Below are 19638 nucleotides of genomic sequence, written 5' to 3'. Positions count from 1 at the left end.
CGGTTCAAGTGGTGTGGAACAGATTAAAGATATATGCATGTACCTTCAATGTAGCTCCACAAAGGGGACTCCGAGCTCCTACCCCCTAAGTATAGGACTCTGGTTCATTATTCAACTATCAAAGCACAACCCATATCGCATAGACAAATACATAGGTCTCGATATAGTATACTGAACGACTTTAAAACGCAACATAAGTTTGTTTTTTTTGCGTTATTTGTGAATGAATGTGACAACGTCAAAAGTGACGATGACTGCCTGTTGCTAACGCCAAAATGATTGTCAGAAATGTCAACAAATTCTGTCTGACATTTTTGGGGTTCTGTTTTACACCTTCAGATTGTACATTTGTTCAACCCATTAATTGGTTTTGGCAATTATACGGTTGGAACTTGAGGGCTTTACATGTTTTCCTTCAGTCAATTCTTTGGCAATGCAGTTCATGGGAAACATTTATGGCATGAAATTGTACTCAATGGCACTCGGCAATTTTGTTAGCAGTTGACGTTGCGGCCTTAAACATGATTGGCAAATGACGTTGCATAATCAAATTCTGTTGATGTTTCATTGTCACTACACGTTGGTCTGTTCATTTATCTTGTCATAATTAACTTTATTCATATAAAACTGTGGCACACAATTTAAAGTTTTAATTTTATTCATAACCTTTTAAAACTGATTTAAATTTAAAAACAAATGCAATGATTTGTCTGGTGCCTGCGACAGAAACTGTTCAAAATAACATTTCAAACACCAAAAGTAAAAATGTCATGAAAAAGTTATTTTGTTAAAATTTGCATTTAAAAAAATATAATATTATATCAATGACATTATCACATTTTTCTGGGTGTATTCAAGGATTTGTATAGTGTATTGTCTAATGTCTAATCAAGAAATAACGATGTCCAACTGTACTTTTAGAGCTTTGATTTTTTTGTCGTTGAAGAGTTATCGAACTTTTAACATACATAACAAATTCGGAGTTGTCTTCCGTTCATTTCCTTAGCAACAACAAAGCACGAAAATGGCTTTTCAAGATGATGCAGAGAAACCTAAAAGTAAACGCATGTTTATTAACCAGGTGGATGCTTACCACGGAAAGAATTTATCAAAGGTAAATGCAGATTGTATAAATTTATAAACGTTGTTTTTGAAAATCAGTATTATTGTCAATATTGTTGAAACTGCAAGCCCTCTATAAAATACATTTTAGTCATTTACTTGAACTATATTTCTTACCGAATATTTCTTTGCTTACCATAATAATGATATTTGTGTTAAACTTAAGTAATTAAAAAGTACCCAAATTTATTTGTTTCTGTTGGGTAGCTTACACTGAAAATTTGGTGTTATTCTAGTATTTTAAAAATTTTAATGATTCATGCATGAGAGGGGGTAGGAGGGGTCCTGATCCCGAAATCCCGGGCTTAAAAACATGAGATCCCGAAATCCCGGACTTAAAAACACGAAATCCCGAAGTCCCGAAAATTGAAAAAAGAATTCCCAGATCCTGAAATGGTCAATCCTGAAATCCTGAGCTTAAAAACACTCGATCCCGGAGTCCCGATAAAGGTCCTATCCCCCTCATGCATGTTCCTCTTTATGAATAGAGTCAGTTTATTCATAATATATTACACTAGTGCTGAATTTCTAAAATATTCTTCTTTCCTGATATTTTAACCTTTCCTACTTTAGATATTATAAAAATGATGCATTTGTTCCAGTCTATTGGTTAATAAATGTCATTCTATTGTAATCTGTCAGATACTGATATTTTTTATCATTACAGTTTTTATCTAGATGCGTAGTAGGTGCATCTTTAGAAGAGCCAGAAGAAGAAGATGATGCCAGATCAACTAGCAGTTCTATTATTGCACTACCAAAAGAAGGATGCTATGAAATTGTTGGTACTGTCAAAGATGCAGAGACAACAAAACCAGAGTTTGTCAAGGAAGTCATCAATGTTAGTAATATACAAAATAATGGAATATGTAACACACACATTTTATCATTATGTTATAAGTCTAATTTCTTAAATAATGCAAATATTCTTTTTCTTAACAGAAATTCATATTGTCTCTGTGCACAATGATGTTTACAAATAAAGACATTGAGATCTTATGGAGAGTAACCAGGGTTTGTTCAAATAATTATTTTATGCAATAAATCATTAAGTCTGAAGTTAGTACATATATACTAGAGTAGTTCAAATTTATTAGATATTCATTGACTCGATATCTTTGTTACTTAAAAAAGATTTAAAAAAAAAACACTTTTTAAAACAATATTTTGCATAGAATTTTAATGTATGTGATAATATATTTCAATGTTTATTTAATTTCAGTTTGAGAATAAGGACCAGTTATATGAACAGCTAGTAGAGTGTGATGTGATAGTGTATGACATTACACAGGACCCTGACCAGATAGATGAGGCAGTCTGGGCAGTATCAGGTATGAATGATCTTTTTTCTCATAAAAGAGGGACAAAAGATACAATGAACCAAAGGGAATGTCAAACTCATAAATCAAAAATAAACTGACAACGCCATGGCTTTTAAATGAAAAAAGACAAACAGACAAACAAAAGTACACATGAAACAACATATAAAACTAAAGAATAAGCAACATGAACCCCACCAAAAACTGGGAGTGATCTCAGGTGTCCTGGAAGGATAAGCAGATCCTGCTCCACATGTGGCACCCGTCATGTTGCTTATATTAAAACAAATTTCAGTGGGTCATATTCATGAGAGGGAAGGGGATTACAGTTACAATATAAGGAAGATATATGATATCATAAACCGTACACATAGTCAAGTCACAGAGAAAAATGAATATGAACATTGAGATGGTTTCAAAGGAACAAATTCTCTGGCACAGACACTGTTTCAGATTATAATGTCAATGTCATAAATACCTTCTTGTGGTTTTGATAATTTTCAGAAGTTTTTATACTTTATGTTAGAAAATTGGAATGTTCACTTGCTCTAAATTTTGTTTAAAAAATGATTAATCAATTTATTTTATATTTTTCAGAGATTCACTCAGACCTAGACAAAATAGAGAAACCAAAGATGTTTATATTGATATCTTCTGTGATGACCTGGGCTAAAAGTAAATCTTTGGATCCTGTAAGTATTTATTGGTTACTATTGTGATCAAGCAAAAAGTGAATTTTCAGATAATTTTGGTACACTGAAATACAAAAATCAGGTATTTGTTACTACATGTATAATTTTGATCAAGTAATAATTAATTTTATGACCCTTTTTTTGAACCAGTAAAAATGGTGCTAATTTAAAAGCTATTACTTTTTAAGATAATGCAAGAGAAACATTTTATTACTTTATAAGATAATGCAAGAGAAACATTTTATTACTTTATAAGATTATGCAAGAGAAACATTTTATTACTTTATAAGATAATGCAAGAGAAACATTTATTGTGACCTTCAAATGAAGCTTTGGAGTCATTTTTTGAACCAGTAAAAATGGTGCTAATTTTAAAGCTATTACTTTTTAAGATAATGCAAGAGAAACATTTTATTACTTTATAAGATAATGCAAGAGAAACATTTATTGTGACCTTCAAATGAAGCTTTGGAGTCAACCATAGTTTTAGATGTTGTATATACAAATATGCATAAGAATAACCTACTGATAGGAATGATCTTGCATTATCTTAATAAAATGATTCTTTTCTTCTAACAACTTGAACAGTCTGAATAGATTATACATGAACTCTTTAAATTGAACAAATTATAAAGAAAAAAATAGCAACACTCAAAATAGATATTTAGTGATAATATTTATGTACAGTATAACGTAAGTTTGTATAGTGAACTTTATATATTGAGAATAAAAATGATATGTTTGTTGTTTATAGGATGATCCAGAGATCCCATTCACAGAAGATGACTATAGGAGGAGGAAACCACATCCTAACTTCAAAGAACATATCAGTGCTGAGAAAACCGTTATCAAACTGGGAAAAACTGTAAGTTGTTACATAGAAACTTTTGAATTTTTTTTATTTAGCTCATGATCAGCAAAATATATTTTTACGTCTCCAGAAATTTCCTTTTATTCTATCAAAGATTGAATTGTTGATGTTACTCATACCTGAATGCTTTATTTCATGTGTATTTTTATTTTCTCAATGGGACATATTTTTATTTTCAAATATACAATTCCCAAATGAAACATTCTTTCTATAAAGGAAAATTAGAACTTGACAGTAGTAGAATGAATTTCCTATGCATAAACAAAAAATCATGTCAAATAAATGGTTCTGTTATATTTTGTAGAACAAAGCTAAGTTGGTGACATATGTAGTGGCATCTGCTTTGACATATGGTGCTGAGGAATCCATTTTCCATTACTTGTTCAAAGTAAGTAATCATAATTCAAACTTATATCTATATTTCATTGTTTTTAAAGAATTTAATATATTGATTGTTGAAGAGAAAGCTAGCATCATTAAATATATATTCATTACATACATTGTAATATTATATCTATAAAATTGAGAATGGAAATGGGGAATGTGTCAAAGAGACAACAACCCGACCAAATAAAAAACAACAGCAGAAGGTCATCAACAGGTCTTCAATGTAGCGAGAAATTCCCCCACCTGGAGACGTCCTTCAGGTGGCCCCTAAACAAATATATACAGTTCAGTGATAATGAACGCCATACTAATTTCCAAATTGTACACAAGAAACTAAAATTAAAATAATACAAGACTAACAAAGGCCAGATGCTCCTGACTTGGGACAGGCGCAAAAATGCGGCGGGGTTAAACATGTTTGTGAGATGTAACATGTTTATACATAGATTTAAATGTGTACGAAATTGTACTATGTATATATCTGTCACAAATTTTTCTAATTATTTTTTAATATCATATTGAGGGCATTACTAATACATGTAGTCTATCACTGCTACATGTATACAGGGTTTCCGCTGGCGGTCGCCATTTTCGCAATTTGCGAAAAAATAATAACTCTGGCGATAAAAATTCGTCATTTGCGAAAGAATTTGGCGAAAGAAATATATAAAACGATTTATTTTCCTCCATCTTGTTTATTTACTTTTTTTCAAGTTTCTGGGACTTTACGCGATCAGACAATACTCGGAATTCACCTTAACCTCATTAAGATTTGGACAGCAAATCAATAATCAGCTGATTGCATTTTATAGCTATCGACAACAAAGGACTAATTAATAAAGGTGTTGATTGAATTGTTTGATAAAATGATATGGATAAATGGCTTCCGCTAAATGTCACATACATAATTTATTTACCACTTTGCGACGCACGTGTTTGAAGCAAACTTTTGACGTCTCCTCTCCTTTTAAAGATAGTTTAGAAAAGAAAGCTGTTGTGACGAAAAATCGTCAAAAAGCATGAAAAATCTCCGATTTTAAACTTTTTAAATTATCCTTTGACTTTAATATTGGTAATTGATTAGGGAGACTACTTTAAAAAGTCATTTGAGTGAAACACGTGTTTTACGCATAGTTTTAAGTCTTAACTTTTTCATTTACGATGGTCAAGAAAAGAAAACTGTCGTTATGAAGAAATCTATCCAAGAGGTTGGGAACAACCCCTCGAACGAGAGTAGCCCTTCAATGTTATGACTACACATGCAATGAGGGATTAATTTCATGTGATAAAAGCTTTTGTTTTGTTGTAAAAAACACGTCTTAGTACAAAAGAGCATATCAGTATTTTTCTTTTAAAGACTCTTTCCCTACGAACTATACTGGTATTATATATCAAAATATGTCCATTAGTTTTGTTATTTTCCAGGACTTATATCTTCTTTATTATTAAAAGTATAGTGGCCCCCTCATTTAGAAAAGTTATTTAAAGTACAATGAATATTTTTCCCTTTTAAGTTTGAGACAATATTCATAGACACAATTGGGCAAAATCACATTATTTAAGGGAAAGGGGGGGGGGGGGGGTTGAGAAAAAGGTAAATTTTAAACGAAAAATATAGTAATGTTACTTGGCGAAAAAAATAATTAAGTGGCGAAAAATATATTGTTTTGGGGAAAGAGGTGGCAAAAAAAATTATTGACCCAGGGGAAACCCTGTGTATATATAGGGACTGGCTTTAATCTAGACATCATTTTTAAAAAAGACAATGTCACATCATGTCATGTGTAAATAGATAGATTTTTGTTTAGTTTAATTCAGCTGTAATAATATTATTGTCCACATTATCACTATTCACATTTGACACTTTCAGTCTGCCTGGCACAATGCACCTCAACTTTTATGTTTTGGAGATGGACAGAATGTCATACCTACAATCCACATCAAAGATTTAGCAGGGTAGGTATTAGTAGATGATTTCTTTCCCTCTTTTGTCCTGATTCAATGTACATATTTACGTTAAAACCATATATCAAATTTTTTTTCCCTTGTTGTTGATTTTTCCTTGTGATAAACCTGAAGCCATTATAACCATTATACTCTCTGATTGCCCTGACTGTAGAAATATTTGCACTTATTAAACATTGAAGCTTTAAACTATGGTTATATTTAAGAATTTATGCATACTTTTTACTGCATTTAAAGACCTCTTCTCTTTTTTATACAAAATACAGCAATGGAAGGTGAGTATAGTAAAAGAGATAAATCAAGAATGAGCATTTTTAACACATATGAAGCAGGAAATGTAGATATTGACTATATTTATATTTTTATTTCAGGGTAATTCAAAATATTGCAGATAGTCGACCGAAAGTGAGATATCTGATTGCAAAGGATGATTCCAACAACACTCTGTTTGAAATTGTCAAAGTATGTATACTTTTTTAAAAATAAATTATAGAATTTACAGGAAAAAATATTTACAATATTTACTTTATAGCCTTATTTGGTCATAGTGTATGTCAATTGATGGTTAAATTTTACTTTATTTTTTGGAAGTAAAAACCCTCTTCTAGTTAATAACAGAACTTTCTCATGTTTTATGTTGTTTCTAAATTTAAGTTAGATTTTGTGTTCAAATTTTAACAGTATTAATATATAATTTGATTTTCTATACTTTTAGACTATTATTAATTATAAATTACTGAATTTAACCCTATTTTGTTGTGTAATTGCAGGCTGTTAGCTCAAATCTGGGAACAGGAAAAGTGAAATCAATTACCAAGGAAGAGGCTTTGTTGAATAAAGATATTGAGGTAAGCTCTAAGGGAGATAATTTGAATAAGTACTGTTGACACATAATTTTCAAAAGTTTTTATCTGCAAAAAGTAAATAAATATGCTACAAATGCTCATATCATTCTGTACGCCATGTCTTTAAAATATATTTTTTTCAATGTAAAACAGAAGAGAAATTTAGTCTTACAATTTCAAGTAACAGCTCTTCTACATCAGTAACACCAATTCTTTATCAATATTCATTCAGTAAAATGAAGAATTTAGCTATGTTTTTGTAGAAATTAATTTGAAATGAAGATTTCATTCATTTAAATGAATACATATTAGACTGAAGAATATGTCTAACTGTTATTGGCTATGTCACACAGATAATTTATAATAAATTTTATGTTTAATTTTCAGCAAGCAGATTTTGACATGTTGCTAGTAAACCTTAGAATGGATGCTGTTAATGTAAAGGAAAACATGAGAATCAGCTGGGTATCAGAATCTGGAATGGTAGATAACATCATGCAGACTATCAAAGAATACAAAGATTCAAGAAAACTTCAGGTACTTATTATTAATTTTAAAATAATAATAAATGAAAACTTGTTGGACAATAAATTATCATATTTTGCAGTCAGTTGTGGTTTAACAGGAAAATTGATATTATGTAGAGTTTTTAAAATTTTGTATGCATCATAAATCCATATCCATACATGTTGCAAATATTTATTTTTCCTGTATCAAGTATTTTCTTTGAAAATTTAACTCGCAGAAGTGAAGATATTAAGTGTCGCACAAAATAAAGTATTAGAATCTGATTTACATGTGATACATTGATTTGTTTAATTCAATAATTGTAAAATTATTTCGTTTCAGCCATTGAGAATCTGTGTATTAGGTCCTCCAGCTTCAGGAAAGACAACTGTTATTCAACAGCTTTGTGAATTCTACAAGTTACATCATATCAAAATCAAAGATGTTATTGATCAAGCTATTGATGATCTGGTAAGAAATTTAAAGTTACAAGTTTCATTATAACTGCTCAGTTTTAGAAAAAAATCTATAATGAGACAAATTAATTTTAACCCAACAATAAAAACCAAAAACATCTGTAGGGCAATTAACAACTTGTCTATACAAATTGTCAAGCTCTAAATTGTTTTATAAAAAGAATGAGAATGAAAACATGGAAGTGTTAAAGAGTTGAAGCTCATTCAAAAAGCATAAAAAGCCAAAGGCCATCAATGTGTCTTAAACACAGTGAAAAAAAAAGAGTTTTAAATTGAATTAAACAGAAACTAAATCAAAGATGTGCCTTAAACCTTAATTTATTTTCTGTTTTTAGAAAGCCCAAGCTCGACGTGCAGATACTGAAGAGGAGGGTGAGGATGAAGATGATAACAAGGCACAGGAAGCACAAGAATTACTGGACCAGATCCAAGAGGAAATGGCTGGAAATAATAACAAACTGACAGATTCTAAAGTCTTGCAATTTTATAAAGAAAAATTACATTCCATGCCATGTCAGAATCAAGGTTTTGTCTTAGATGGTTTTCCAAAGTTGAAAGATCATGTGGAGAATGAAGAAGATGGCTTGTTTAATGGTAAGGAGTAAGATTTCAATATTCAATATGATTAACAAAAAAATCTCAATGTTACTGTCGTAAAATTTTCAAAATCTTAAATCAATGATCAAATTATCCAATAACAAGAATGTGTCCATAGTACACGGATGCCCCACTTGCACTATCATTTTCTATGTTTAGTGGACCGTGAAATTGGGGTCAAACTTTAATTTGGAATCAAAATTAGAAAAATCATATCATAGGGAACATGTGTACTAAGTTTCAAGTTGATGTAACTTTAACTTCATCAAAAACTACCTTGACCAAAAACTTAAACCTGAATGTCGCACTATCATTTTCTATGTTCAGTGGACCATGAAATTGGGGTCAAAACTATAATTTGGCATTAAAATTAGAAAGATCCTATCATGGGGAACATGTGTACTAAGTTTCAAGTTGATTGGACTTCAACTTCTTCAAAAACTACCTTGACCAAAAACTTTAACCTGAAGCAAACGGACAGAAGGACGGACAGACGAAGGAACGGAGGCACAGACCAGAAAATATAATGCCCCTCTACTATCGTAGGTGGGGCATACAAATGAAAGACTGCTAACAGTTTTTAAATCTTTTGTGAAAGGATTTTGAATGGTAGTTTAAATAAAAATGTTTTTTTCTTCACAATTTAAGGTTATCTATCAAACGGGTTTTACATATTAGCAAATGCACAAAGTCTATAATGTCCACAAGATAGTTTGTATATTGATAAATAACTATCATATAACCTATTAAAACACTGAGTCAGCAAATTTTAATATGAGGAAATTTGTTTTCAGCCACAGATGCAGAAGAGGCAGAGGAAGCTGATAAAGAGGGGAACTATGATAAGAAATTAATGCCAGAATTTATGTTCTGTCTGGAAGCCACAGATGAGTTCTTACGTAACCGTGTGATGAACCTTCCTGAGAGTGTGGTACATGGTACACACAACACGGAAACTGAACTTAACAGAAGACTGAAAACTTACAGAGACAATAATGATGAAGAAAATACAGTTCTGACATATTTTGATGAACGGGAAATTGATATTGTTAAATTAGATGTAACTAAAGATGATTCTAAAATGATGAAAGATACAGTAGATAAGATGAGGAAAGTTATTGGAGGAGGAAGGAATTATGGTACGTAAAACAATGCATGACAGTCAGTAAAATAAACTTGTCCTTTGTTTGTAGTCACAACTTAGAAAGCTGGAATATCAATTGTAATGTTCTGTAAAATAAAGCAGAATTTTGTTCATATAATGCATTTTATATAGTATTAAAAAACGATGAGAAGTTGGATTATATTTAAAAGTCTAAAGTAATCAACCCCTTTAGACAGACATAAACTAGCTGATCACTGTTGCCTGACAACTTGCATTATTTTTTGCTGATTATTAAACTTATCAGTTTGTACTTGCAATGCTTATTCTGACTCTAAATAAAGCTTTATGTCTTATGTCAAATAATTTCAATTTCAGGTCCAACACCTGAAGAATTAGAAGAAATGAGACGACAAGAAGAAGAAGCAAGACTTAAAAAAGAAACTGAAGAAAGACAAGAGAGAGAAAGAAAAGAAGCAGAAGAATCTAATCTTAGAAAACAAAGACAAGAGGAATGGGTAAGACCCAAAGATTACCAATTTTTAAGATTTAAATGAAAATTGAAAGTTCACAAAGGATTTGATATTAGATATGAATAAACAGAAATGTTTGGTATATGTGGATGAGACATCAACACAACCACAGAAAAAACATACTGTCAATAAAATCTGTCACTGTAATGCTTTTAAGAATACATGGTCAAACGTTTATACTACTCCGTTTTTCTCATATTGCCATATACATGAATATCAAAATGACTAGTTTTAGAATTTTTCACATTATGAATGAATTTTTATCATGGACAGCTTTAAAAGAAAAAAAAAAGATCCAAAATTAAACAAGAATTAATCACAAAATTAATCTGAGAGTCAAGATGGAATTATTTTATTTCTATGAAAGAATATTTTTTTTTACCTGTCAAAATATTGCCTAAGCATGTTTTAATTTTGTTCAAAATATGATTTTAAAAATGAAAAATGTACAAATTTGAAATCTGATTATATATGGAGATATTTAGGTTTTTTAACTGATGGTTGATCTATATTGAAGTATTGTATTATTTATTTTTCAGACGTCAAGACTAAATGAAGTGAAGAGAGAAGAGTATGAATTATTAGAGGCCCAATCTATACCACTAAGGAATTACCTAATGAAACATGTAATGCCTACACTAACACAAGGGTTAATAGATTGTTGTAAAACTAGACCTGATGATCCATTAGATTATTTGGTAAGTTTCTAGTGTGTGTATCAAGTTATAAGGTTTATAAGGGAGAAATCGACATAACTTTGTTGTTAACAAAAGTTGAAGTGTGCATTTGCATGAGCGCAGGTGTGAACCTTAAAGGCACCTGAAATCTTTGAAAATAAAAAAAAAACAGTAAAAAGAAATTTAAAAAAATGGAAACGTTAAAATATTCAACTATTTTTTTCTCAGTGCTTACCACAATTGCAATCTTATTCTCATGACAACCTCTTTCCATTTACACTGAAATATAATGATGTTAGTTATTGCATCAAATAACTAGGCCAATACTTTCAAAATAAGAGTACTTACTATATATTATTTCAACAGTGGTCCTAAAGAAAGTTGTGAATGAAGAAATCTTAAACATACGATTGATTCTTTTTTATATTTTACCATAACTGTAAATGTCTTTAGATTAAGTGTTGAAAACCTATTAGTTATTATGTTATTATAACAAATTATTTTTCTACTTTCAGGCGGAATATTTGTTTCAGAATAACCCACAAGTAGACTGATAAACTGCCTATATACAAGTGACTCTTTTTAAATCTGTGATAATTGTTATAGTGCCTACCATTTAAGCATTTAGTATGGCACTCTTTTACTTCTTTACAGATATATATTATTGTTTGTTTACTTGACAGAAATATAATTTCATGGAGCAATGTAAAACCATCTCTTATGAAATGGTTATTAAAAAAAATATACATTGTAATGTTATCAAGATATTTTGTAATTTGTTTGTATTTCTGTCATGTCTTGGAAAGAAAATTTGAAGAAAAGAATTAAGTTAATATATGATTTATTCATCTAAACATGTTGTGTATATAATGTAAATAAATATAACATAATCTGTATCAACTAGTGTCTATTATGTTTTCCAATTAAGGTGGTACCTAACACTACAGGGAGATAACTCTGTAAAAATAGCTAAACGTTTTAATTATGTTGCGTTGTTAAGGGAATATTAAGCTTCTCAATGATCAAAACTAGTTATGGTCAAACTGCTATATAACCAGTGTAATTTTTCTAATAAATTGGTTGGTTCAAATTTTTTGAAATTTTAAATTTTTGTCAAAGGGTCAAAGTAAATACTTTGCCAAAATTTTATGAAAATTAAACGAGCCAAATTAATTTTTGTGAAGGTGTTGGGTACCACCTTAAGTCATGCTAATTTGATGATAAACAAGAAAGCGTGTGTTGTAAAAACTTGTTATACTAAGCATACTTCCCCTTGAAATTAACTGAAAACAGGAAGAAGGAGTTATCACTATTGGGATGCTCATCAAATTCATTGTTCTATTTGGTTGAACAAGAGAAAAGTGTGGTGACATTTTTTAAAATTATAAAAGACGATGTGGTGTGACAAGTGACCAAATGACACAGAACTTTACCACTATATGTCATCTAATGGCCTACAATAAAGCCCATACTGCAATCAGCTAATAAAAGTCTCTGAAATGACAAATGTTAAACAATTCAAACTAGAAAACTAAAAGCCTTATTTATGTACACAAAAATATAAAGGAAAAACAAACATGTAACACAGAAACAAAGAAATACAACTGTACGGTGACCTATAGCTGTTAATGTCTGTGTCATTTTGGTCTCTTGTGGACAGTTGTCTCATTGGCAATCATACCACATCTTCTTTTTTTATATAAGCTCTGAAAAAAAACATGATTTTTTCCCATTGGATGGAGAAGAGAAAACAAACAAATAAAATTTATTTGTAACTTTATTTAAATAGGTAAGTAACATACTTGTCATAAAGATAGTATAAAGACAAAGTACATCTTACTTGGCACTGATACTACATACATTTGTAACTACTTTGTCTAAAGACGGTCACAAGTAACAGAAACTATATAAATACGATTTTTATGTAAGTAATGAGTTTTTTTTATACTATAAACCAAAACATGCAATCTAATTTACCTATACAGCAACAGTAAACTATATGCTTTAAACAGTAATTTCTTGGAAAAAAATCATTTCAACAGATTTTAAAAAAAGAAGATAACATGTAGCAGATACATGAACTTTAAATGTACACAAAATATTATGTAACTTGTTCATGTATTGCACCAAATATACTACAGAACTCTTAGTGCCTAAAAACAATTATACAATCAAAAGTACTGATATTTGCACAAAATATATAACAGAATGTATAGTGTTTTAAAAACCATTGTACACCAACCAGTTCTGATTTAGAAATATTTTTAATTTTCTTTACCAAACCGATCAACAGTCTTGTACAGCAGATTGGTTATAGAGTATTTTTAGAAAAATATTTTGTTGAATTTATTTTCATTTCATATGACGTTGCAGACATTTAAACATAGAATATTTCTTTAAAAAAAAAGATAAAATACATATAACTAGGTAATTTTACATATTCGTAGTTATCTCCTCTTTAACTACTTATTGGGGTTTTAACAAGGGAGACCATTTCGTATCTTTTAATGCAAGCATATTATGGAAAATAAACAATTTATCTCATACTGTAATTTATTTTACAATTTAAACAAAATATCTATAGAATTAACAAACAAACAAACAAATGTAAACAACATTTCAATTCAATGGAATGTAAAATCCAAAATGAATTACAAAATAACAGGAATGACTGCTAGAACCAGATACAAATTTAGAATATCCGATAAAGATATGATGATGAAATTACAAAAGTAACAATTAATCTTCAAAGATTTAACAAATACGACAATATTAAATAAATGCATGTTTGTGACAAAAGTTGTTAAAAAAAGATTAACAACTAGGAAAGATTATCAACGTAACTTCTTTGTGGTCCCCCTGTAAATATGATGCATAGATTACATTGTTTAAGTTTATAAAATATTTATTTGCATTCATGAATGACAAATAAAGTGAAAACTACAAATAAATGTTTTATAAACACAAAGAAAGTGCTAGTTGAATTCATGTATTAGCAGCATTAAGCTGTTTTTCAAAATATTGCCAAATGTAAGGAAGACTAAAATACATAACCATATACACTAATACATGATCATTTTGTTGCAACTGATAAAATTTGAAATAAATAAACAAAGATATCAGATTTTATAACACTTTAGAAACAAATACATGTTAAGTATAGCCTATGCAATAGTGATTTAAGCAATTACATCTATTATTAATAGCCAATCAAATCTCAGAACACAAAGAATGACTACAGTATTCTTCATAAGTTATAAAAACAATTCATAACTATTCATCAAATTTCATACTAATTATAGACTAAAATTATGCTGAACTCAATAATTACTTCATAATATATGCTAAAACTATATATATACAAGCATGTAATACTGGTTTATAATCCTGAAATATATATATGTTTTTGGTTAAATGAAAAATCTTTTTTAAATAACTAGATAGAGATAACCTATTGCATCTTTTTAGTTTCAGTATGTCTTTGAATGCTATATCTTCTCTTCAAACTGTTAAACTGATATTTTTTAAAGTTGGCATTTTTTAGTCATAACCTGTATACAGCCATCATTGAAACCAGCCTTTTTAAAATATAAATACAATTTTTGCTTCAGTTTTACAATGCATATGATACGTTTGTTGTTTTGGTTTGCACAATCTAAATTTTTTATAAGCAGTTATATACAAATTAAAACAAATTGAAATGGAAAATTCTTAAGCTATTGATCAAACTTTTAAAGATTTTTTTTCATATTGAGTGATTAAGCAATGAAAGCCCCAAAATTGCTGCCAAAACTGTTTCAAATTAAACCTTCAGACAGTAATAATTAGATTATAAAACCATGACAAGGATACATAGCACAGTGTATGAAAACAAATGTTCAACTCGAGAGACATTAACATAAAACATTTGCAAAAATTTACAATTAAATTTGAGCAACCGACTGGTGGGAATATTATAAATACTAGAAAATAAATTGCATTATTGTTCTTCTAAACTTTTGCAAGCTGATCCAGAAGCCATTCTTCTGTTAATTCTTCTACACTTCTTATATCATATGTCTGAAATAAATATAAAATATGAAAGTTATCGATGTTTAAACATTAAGCTTTATTTTAGGATATTTGAAGGTTGATGTATGTACAACACAGGTATTACTGTTGTAAATTTAGTTTACCTAGTGACAGACATCTTCGCTAGCCAAGGGTTACGATCCACTCCCGCTCTCTTCACCCTTGGCGGATTGAGATAAAATTTCGGAGACACAAGGTAAGGATTTTTATTGGTTGCAGTCAAAACTCGCTGCATCCAATCAAAATGCCCCTGTAACATGATCACGTGTAAATGTAGAAAGTGTTTGTAAACAATTGCCACGTGTTTTTTGTGCAACAAGCCTTTACATCCCTAAACATACGACTATATTTAGTGAAAAATTGAATGTTGTTAATCAACAAATGGAAGTTCCTGTGTATGTTTCATGCACAAATGCATGAATGTTGACGTATGCTTTCATTTCCGGCTTTACCAAGTGTGTAGCATCTAGACGCTACCGTGTTTTTACCTCCAAGCTGAAGAGTTCAAGTGCTACCATTGGTCAAGGTTAATGTATTCGGAATTGGCGTGGTTTTTATCTTCCGATAGATGGCGCATCATTGTTATCACAAATGTTGGCTCAATCCGCCAAGGGTGAAGAGAGCGGGAGTGGATCGTAACCCTTGGCTAGCGAAGATGAGTGACAGATAGCACATCTGGTCAACATTTATATGCAAAAACAAAGCCAAATTTCACATATGCCACAGTCCATATATATACAATATCGTTTTCTATATTCTAATGCAAAATAAACAAATCAGTTCATTATTTCTGTGTAAAATTGAAAATTCTATGAAATGGTGTAATCCTCTATGACAGCTAATCAAGGTGACATCATATGTATGCATCCAGCATCAAATGTAAACACCAGACATTTCCAGGCTTCTTGAATGCCACAAAGTGTAGTGATATTAGATAAGAAGGACATTTTAAGGCAAGTTTTCTTATATCTATTATTAAAGAAATAACATGTCAATTCATTCCAGAATTATAAATAGTCCCCTTTCTGTAACTACAGCTAGGTAGACAGAGAATTTTACTAATGTTTTCAATTAATCAGAAAAATTGATTATTATACATGCTCAATATTTTTTTAAAAAGTGCTTGATAATAGGTTGGATTGGTATGAAATTAATTTCCTCTTATTTTATGTGAATAAATGTGAAATGTTTAAAAGGCCAAGGACAGTTCTGCTCCTATTTCAGACCATCACTCTCAGTGGAAAATGAAAGCAGAAGGACCTACATGTATTATACAATATGTTTCAAGCCAGTTGATTGACTGCAAGTATTACCTTAGTAAGACCAGTCTGTTGTATAAGAGCATGTAAGGATCCTGAGTACATCATTTGTTGTTCTGGTTTACATCCTGAAAAATAAAATGATGAAATTATACAGTTTGGAAGGATAAAATTTAAAAGTGTTATTTCATTTGTTTTAAATTTAAATTCAATATATAAAATGCTTATTTGTATGATGTAAATCAATAATAGTAAATCCATTTGTATATATTTAAATCAAGTAAAACTGTTAGCTGTGATATTACCATGCCAAAATATTTTGTTAAACAGGAAGTTGTTGAGTAATGATTCTGAAAACACATATCACACGGTATAGCTGACTAATGATTATCAACCTTGAAACCAAATTTAAGAACTCCTTATGATGTAGTTCAAGCGAAAGATGCCATGAAAAATATTCATGGGACGAATGGAAAGACAGAGTTAAAACAGTACACGCCCAAGCTGGGGAATAATTATGAATGTCCTTATCATAACTGAAGAAATGTATTTCTGAAAGGGGACAAATGATATTTTGCAAGAGAGCAAAGAAATGTGTACCTACCTGCTGGACTACTGAATATAAAACATAGAGGATAAGAAACTCTACCATCACTGTGTTGTCTTACATAACTGACCACTAAATAGCGAGGCTGACATTCTGGAAGCTCTGCTTGTAATTCCTCTATTGTGCAATCCTAAAAATATAACAGTTAAGTTAAGATAAATTAACAATACAATTACAACTTAACAGAATAATTAAAGATTTTTTCAAGGTTCCAGATTTATTAAATATCAACTGACAACCACCTTAAATGTTTGAAATCATTACCTCATATTCTTCTTCTAACACTACTCCTTTTTCTTTATCTATTTTCACTATAAAAAAAAAGATATAAAATATAACAGAAATCTGTAAACCAAAAACAGACATGAATACATATATGGAAAATATTAAAAATCAAAGAGTGGTTCAAATGATCTCAGTTTTTCATTGGTCAAAATTCAATTTTGTTGTCAAATCAAGTTTCTTCCCCCTAATTCATTATAAAACATTATTTTTTGTTAATTTTATATTCATATCATGCAAAACTTTAGGAATAAATTATTGCAACAGAACTTACACAAAAGTGCTGCTATATTTTTCTCTTTTCTAAATCGAAATTTTTTCAATCTGGAAGTAACTTCAGGATCTATATCACACACCTGGACATTCTGTGCCTACAACATAAAACACAGTATTGTATTTGTCATTTTTTCAATTTGTTCATAATTATATATGTGGACAAAGTCCCCAATTAAGATAGAAAAATCAACAACAAAAAATTTATTAAAAAAAAATTTCATTCTACGAATAAACCCAGAATCTTTAACTTTTTTTCAAGACTTTAATAAATCCCCACATCTGCGCAGAAATCAACTTTCTATTTCCCGTCTTGTTTGCATGATTCTTTGAATAAAGTACATATTTATCCATCTTCGCTAGCCAAGGGTTACGATCCACCCCAGCTCTCTTCACCCTTGGCGGATTGAGATAAAATTTCGGAGACACAGGGTAAGGATTGTTATTGGTTGCAGTCAAAACTTGCTGCATCCAATCAAAAAGCGCCATTAACATGATCACCTGTAAATGTAGAAAGTGTTTGTAAACAATTGCCACATGTTTATTGTGCAACACATCTTTACATCTATATTTAGTGACAACTTGAATGTTTTTAATCAACTGATAGAAGTTCCTGTGTATGTTTAATGCACAAAAGCATTAATGTTGATGTATATTTTTTGTTTCCAGTTTTAACAAGTGTGTAGAATCTAGACACTACCATGTTTTTACCTCCAAATTGAAGAATTCAAGTGCTACCATTGGTCAGGAATAATGAATTCGGAATTGGCATGACTTAAATCTTCCGACAGATGGCGCAACATTGTTTTCACAAATGTTGGCTCAATCCGCCAAGGGTGAAGAGAGCAGGAGTGGATCATAACCCTTGACTAGCGAAGATGATATTTATCAGTCTCGAGATATATATTATTGCATAGCAATACAATATTTCCCACAGAAAGTTACCAAAATTTAGCATGCAAAATTCCAGTATTGCACTAGTGCAATATATATTCAAAATTCATGATGTCATCATCAACAAAATCTTAGTTTAACCCAATTTTTACTTTCAAATATTATATTGCTATACAATAAAAGTGGTTATTTCATGAATATTGGAGAATATTGTCCCTCGTAGAACATATATCGCAAGCTCACGCAATATAAAATTCCACTCGGGACAATATTCATGCAATAACCCTACAGTACAGTATTAGGAAGGAACTCTAATGATGATTTCAAAAAGTTGTTTGATATGAAAAAAACAATATGACAGCGTTTCTTTGTTAACAATGAATATGACATCATAACTTATAGTCACCATCACGTAAAATTGGCACCATGCTTTTTGTCAAAATTTTCTAAAATATCTACTGCGTTTACTCAAGATCATGTTTTTCAGGATTATACTGTACAAACACAATAAAAGGTAGGACAGTTGTACATGTATATATTTAGATTGGATTTTCCTTAGCCAATTGAAAAACGCGGTCGAGTAGACGGCGTCTATAATTAACGTCACAACTAAAATCCATAACAACTGAACCAAAATCAGAAGCGTTCCAGTATTTCCATTTCTTTTTTAATATGTTTGATTTAAAAATAAAATTCATACAGACTTTGTCCACTCTTACAGGTAATGCCTGCCTCATATTAAATTACAAAGCAAAAATTATAAACAAAAAGGATAACTTTTTCCAACCCTGAAAATTCCGCCCCTTTCATGTCATCCTGATTCATAATCTTAACAAATTCAATTAAAAAGGCTTTTGAGGTGAAGATCAAGAGTTATTCAAGTCAAATCTATATCAAGATATGCTATGCTAACTTCTAAACAAGTTTGATCTATTTTGACTTCGTTTGTCTTACCATTTTTTGGTTTCGCAGAAGGCGGAAGTAAATAAAAAAGTTTCGGAAGTCCTCTTGTACAAAATGTACGATATGCTAAAACTATGAAAATGTGTCTTTAGCAAATAAGCTGTTTAAATAATTTGAGTTCTCTTTCATAAACCGTTTAAAAAAAATATATTACTTTTATTCCATAATGTCCTAGAATTGAAAATTTTATGTAAGA

The 19638-nt window shown here is 30.2% G+C and overlaps 2 protein-coding genes across 2 annotated transcripts; one reads left to right on the top strand and one right to left on the bottom strand.

The window, feature by feature from the left end:
* The first annotated feature begins 968 nt into the window (after positions 1–968).
* On the top strand, positions 969–11987 carry LOC134711399 (adenylate kinase 7-like). Its single transcript, XM_063571962.1, has 16 exons — positions 969–1114; positions 1790–1963; positions 2345–2453; positions 3039–3133; positions 3888–3998; positions 4309–4392; positions 6262–6347; positions 6728–6818; positions 7127–7204; positions 7589–7738; positions 8051–8179; positions 8520–8778; positions 9576–9920; positions 10262–10401; positions 10956–11114; positions 11609–11987. The coding sequence occupies exons 1-16, from the start codon at positions 1025–1027 to the stop codon at positions 11645–11647; spliced, it is 2139 nt and encodes a 712-aa protein (XP_063428032.1). The 5' UTR covers positions 969–1024; the 3' UTR covers positions 11648–11987.
* An 869-nt stretch (positions 11988–12856) lies between these two features.
* Positions 12857–19491, bottom strand: LOC134711402 (glia maturation factor gamma-like). The gene is made up of 6 exons (XM_063571967.1): positions 19434–19491; positions 17587–17683; positions 17295–17341; positions 17028–17160; positions 16478–16551; positions 12857–15152 (listed from the first exon to the last, which is right to left on the bottom strand). The coding sequence occupies exons 1-6, from the start codon at positions 19434–19436 to the stop codon at positions 15084–15086; spliced, it is 423 nt and encodes a 140-aa protein (XP_063428037.1). The 5' UTR covers positions 19437–19491; the 3' UTR covers positions 12857–15083.
* Between the last annotated feature and the right edge of the window lie 147 nt (positions 19492–19638).

This window comes from Mytilus trossulus, chromosome 3, assembly GCF_036588685.1.
Source record: "Mytilus trossulus isolate FHL-02 chromosome 3, PNRI_Mtr1.1.1.hap1, whole genome shotgun sequence".
NCBI lineage: Eukaryota > Metazoa > Mollusca > Bivalvia > Mytilida > Mytilidae > Mytilus > Mytilus trossulus.
Note: the sequence above shows the minus strand (reverse complement) of the source record. Positions and strands in the feature narration are given on the sequence as shown.

What these genes read in the sequence shown, in the direction of transcription:
- LOC134711399 (XM_063571962.1), top strand. Translation starts at nt 1,025, where the DNA reads ATGGCTTTTCAAGATGATGCAGAGAAACCTAAAAGTAAACGCATGTTT. An exon ending in TGTTGAATAAAGATATTGAG is followed by an intron (nt 7,205 to 7,588) that starts GTAAGCTCTAAG and finishes TTTAATTTTCAG; the next exon opens with CAAGCAGATTTTGACATGTT. An exon ending in AAGATTCAAGAAAACTTCAG is followed by an intron (nt 7,739 to 8,050) that starts GTACTTATTATT and finishes ATTTCGTTTCAG; the next exon opens with CCATTGAGAATCTGTGTATT.
- LOC134711402 (XM_063571967.1), bottom strand. An exon ending in TATATTCAGTAGTCCAGCAG is followed by an intron (nt 16,552 to 17,027) that starts GTAGGTACACAT and finishes TTTATTTTTCAG; the next exon opens with GATGTAAACCAGAACAACAA. An exon ending in AACAGACTGGTCTTACTAAG is followed by an intron (nt 15,153 to 16,477) that starts GTAATACTTGCA and finishes TATTTATTTCAG; the next exon opens with ACATATGATATAAGAAGTGT.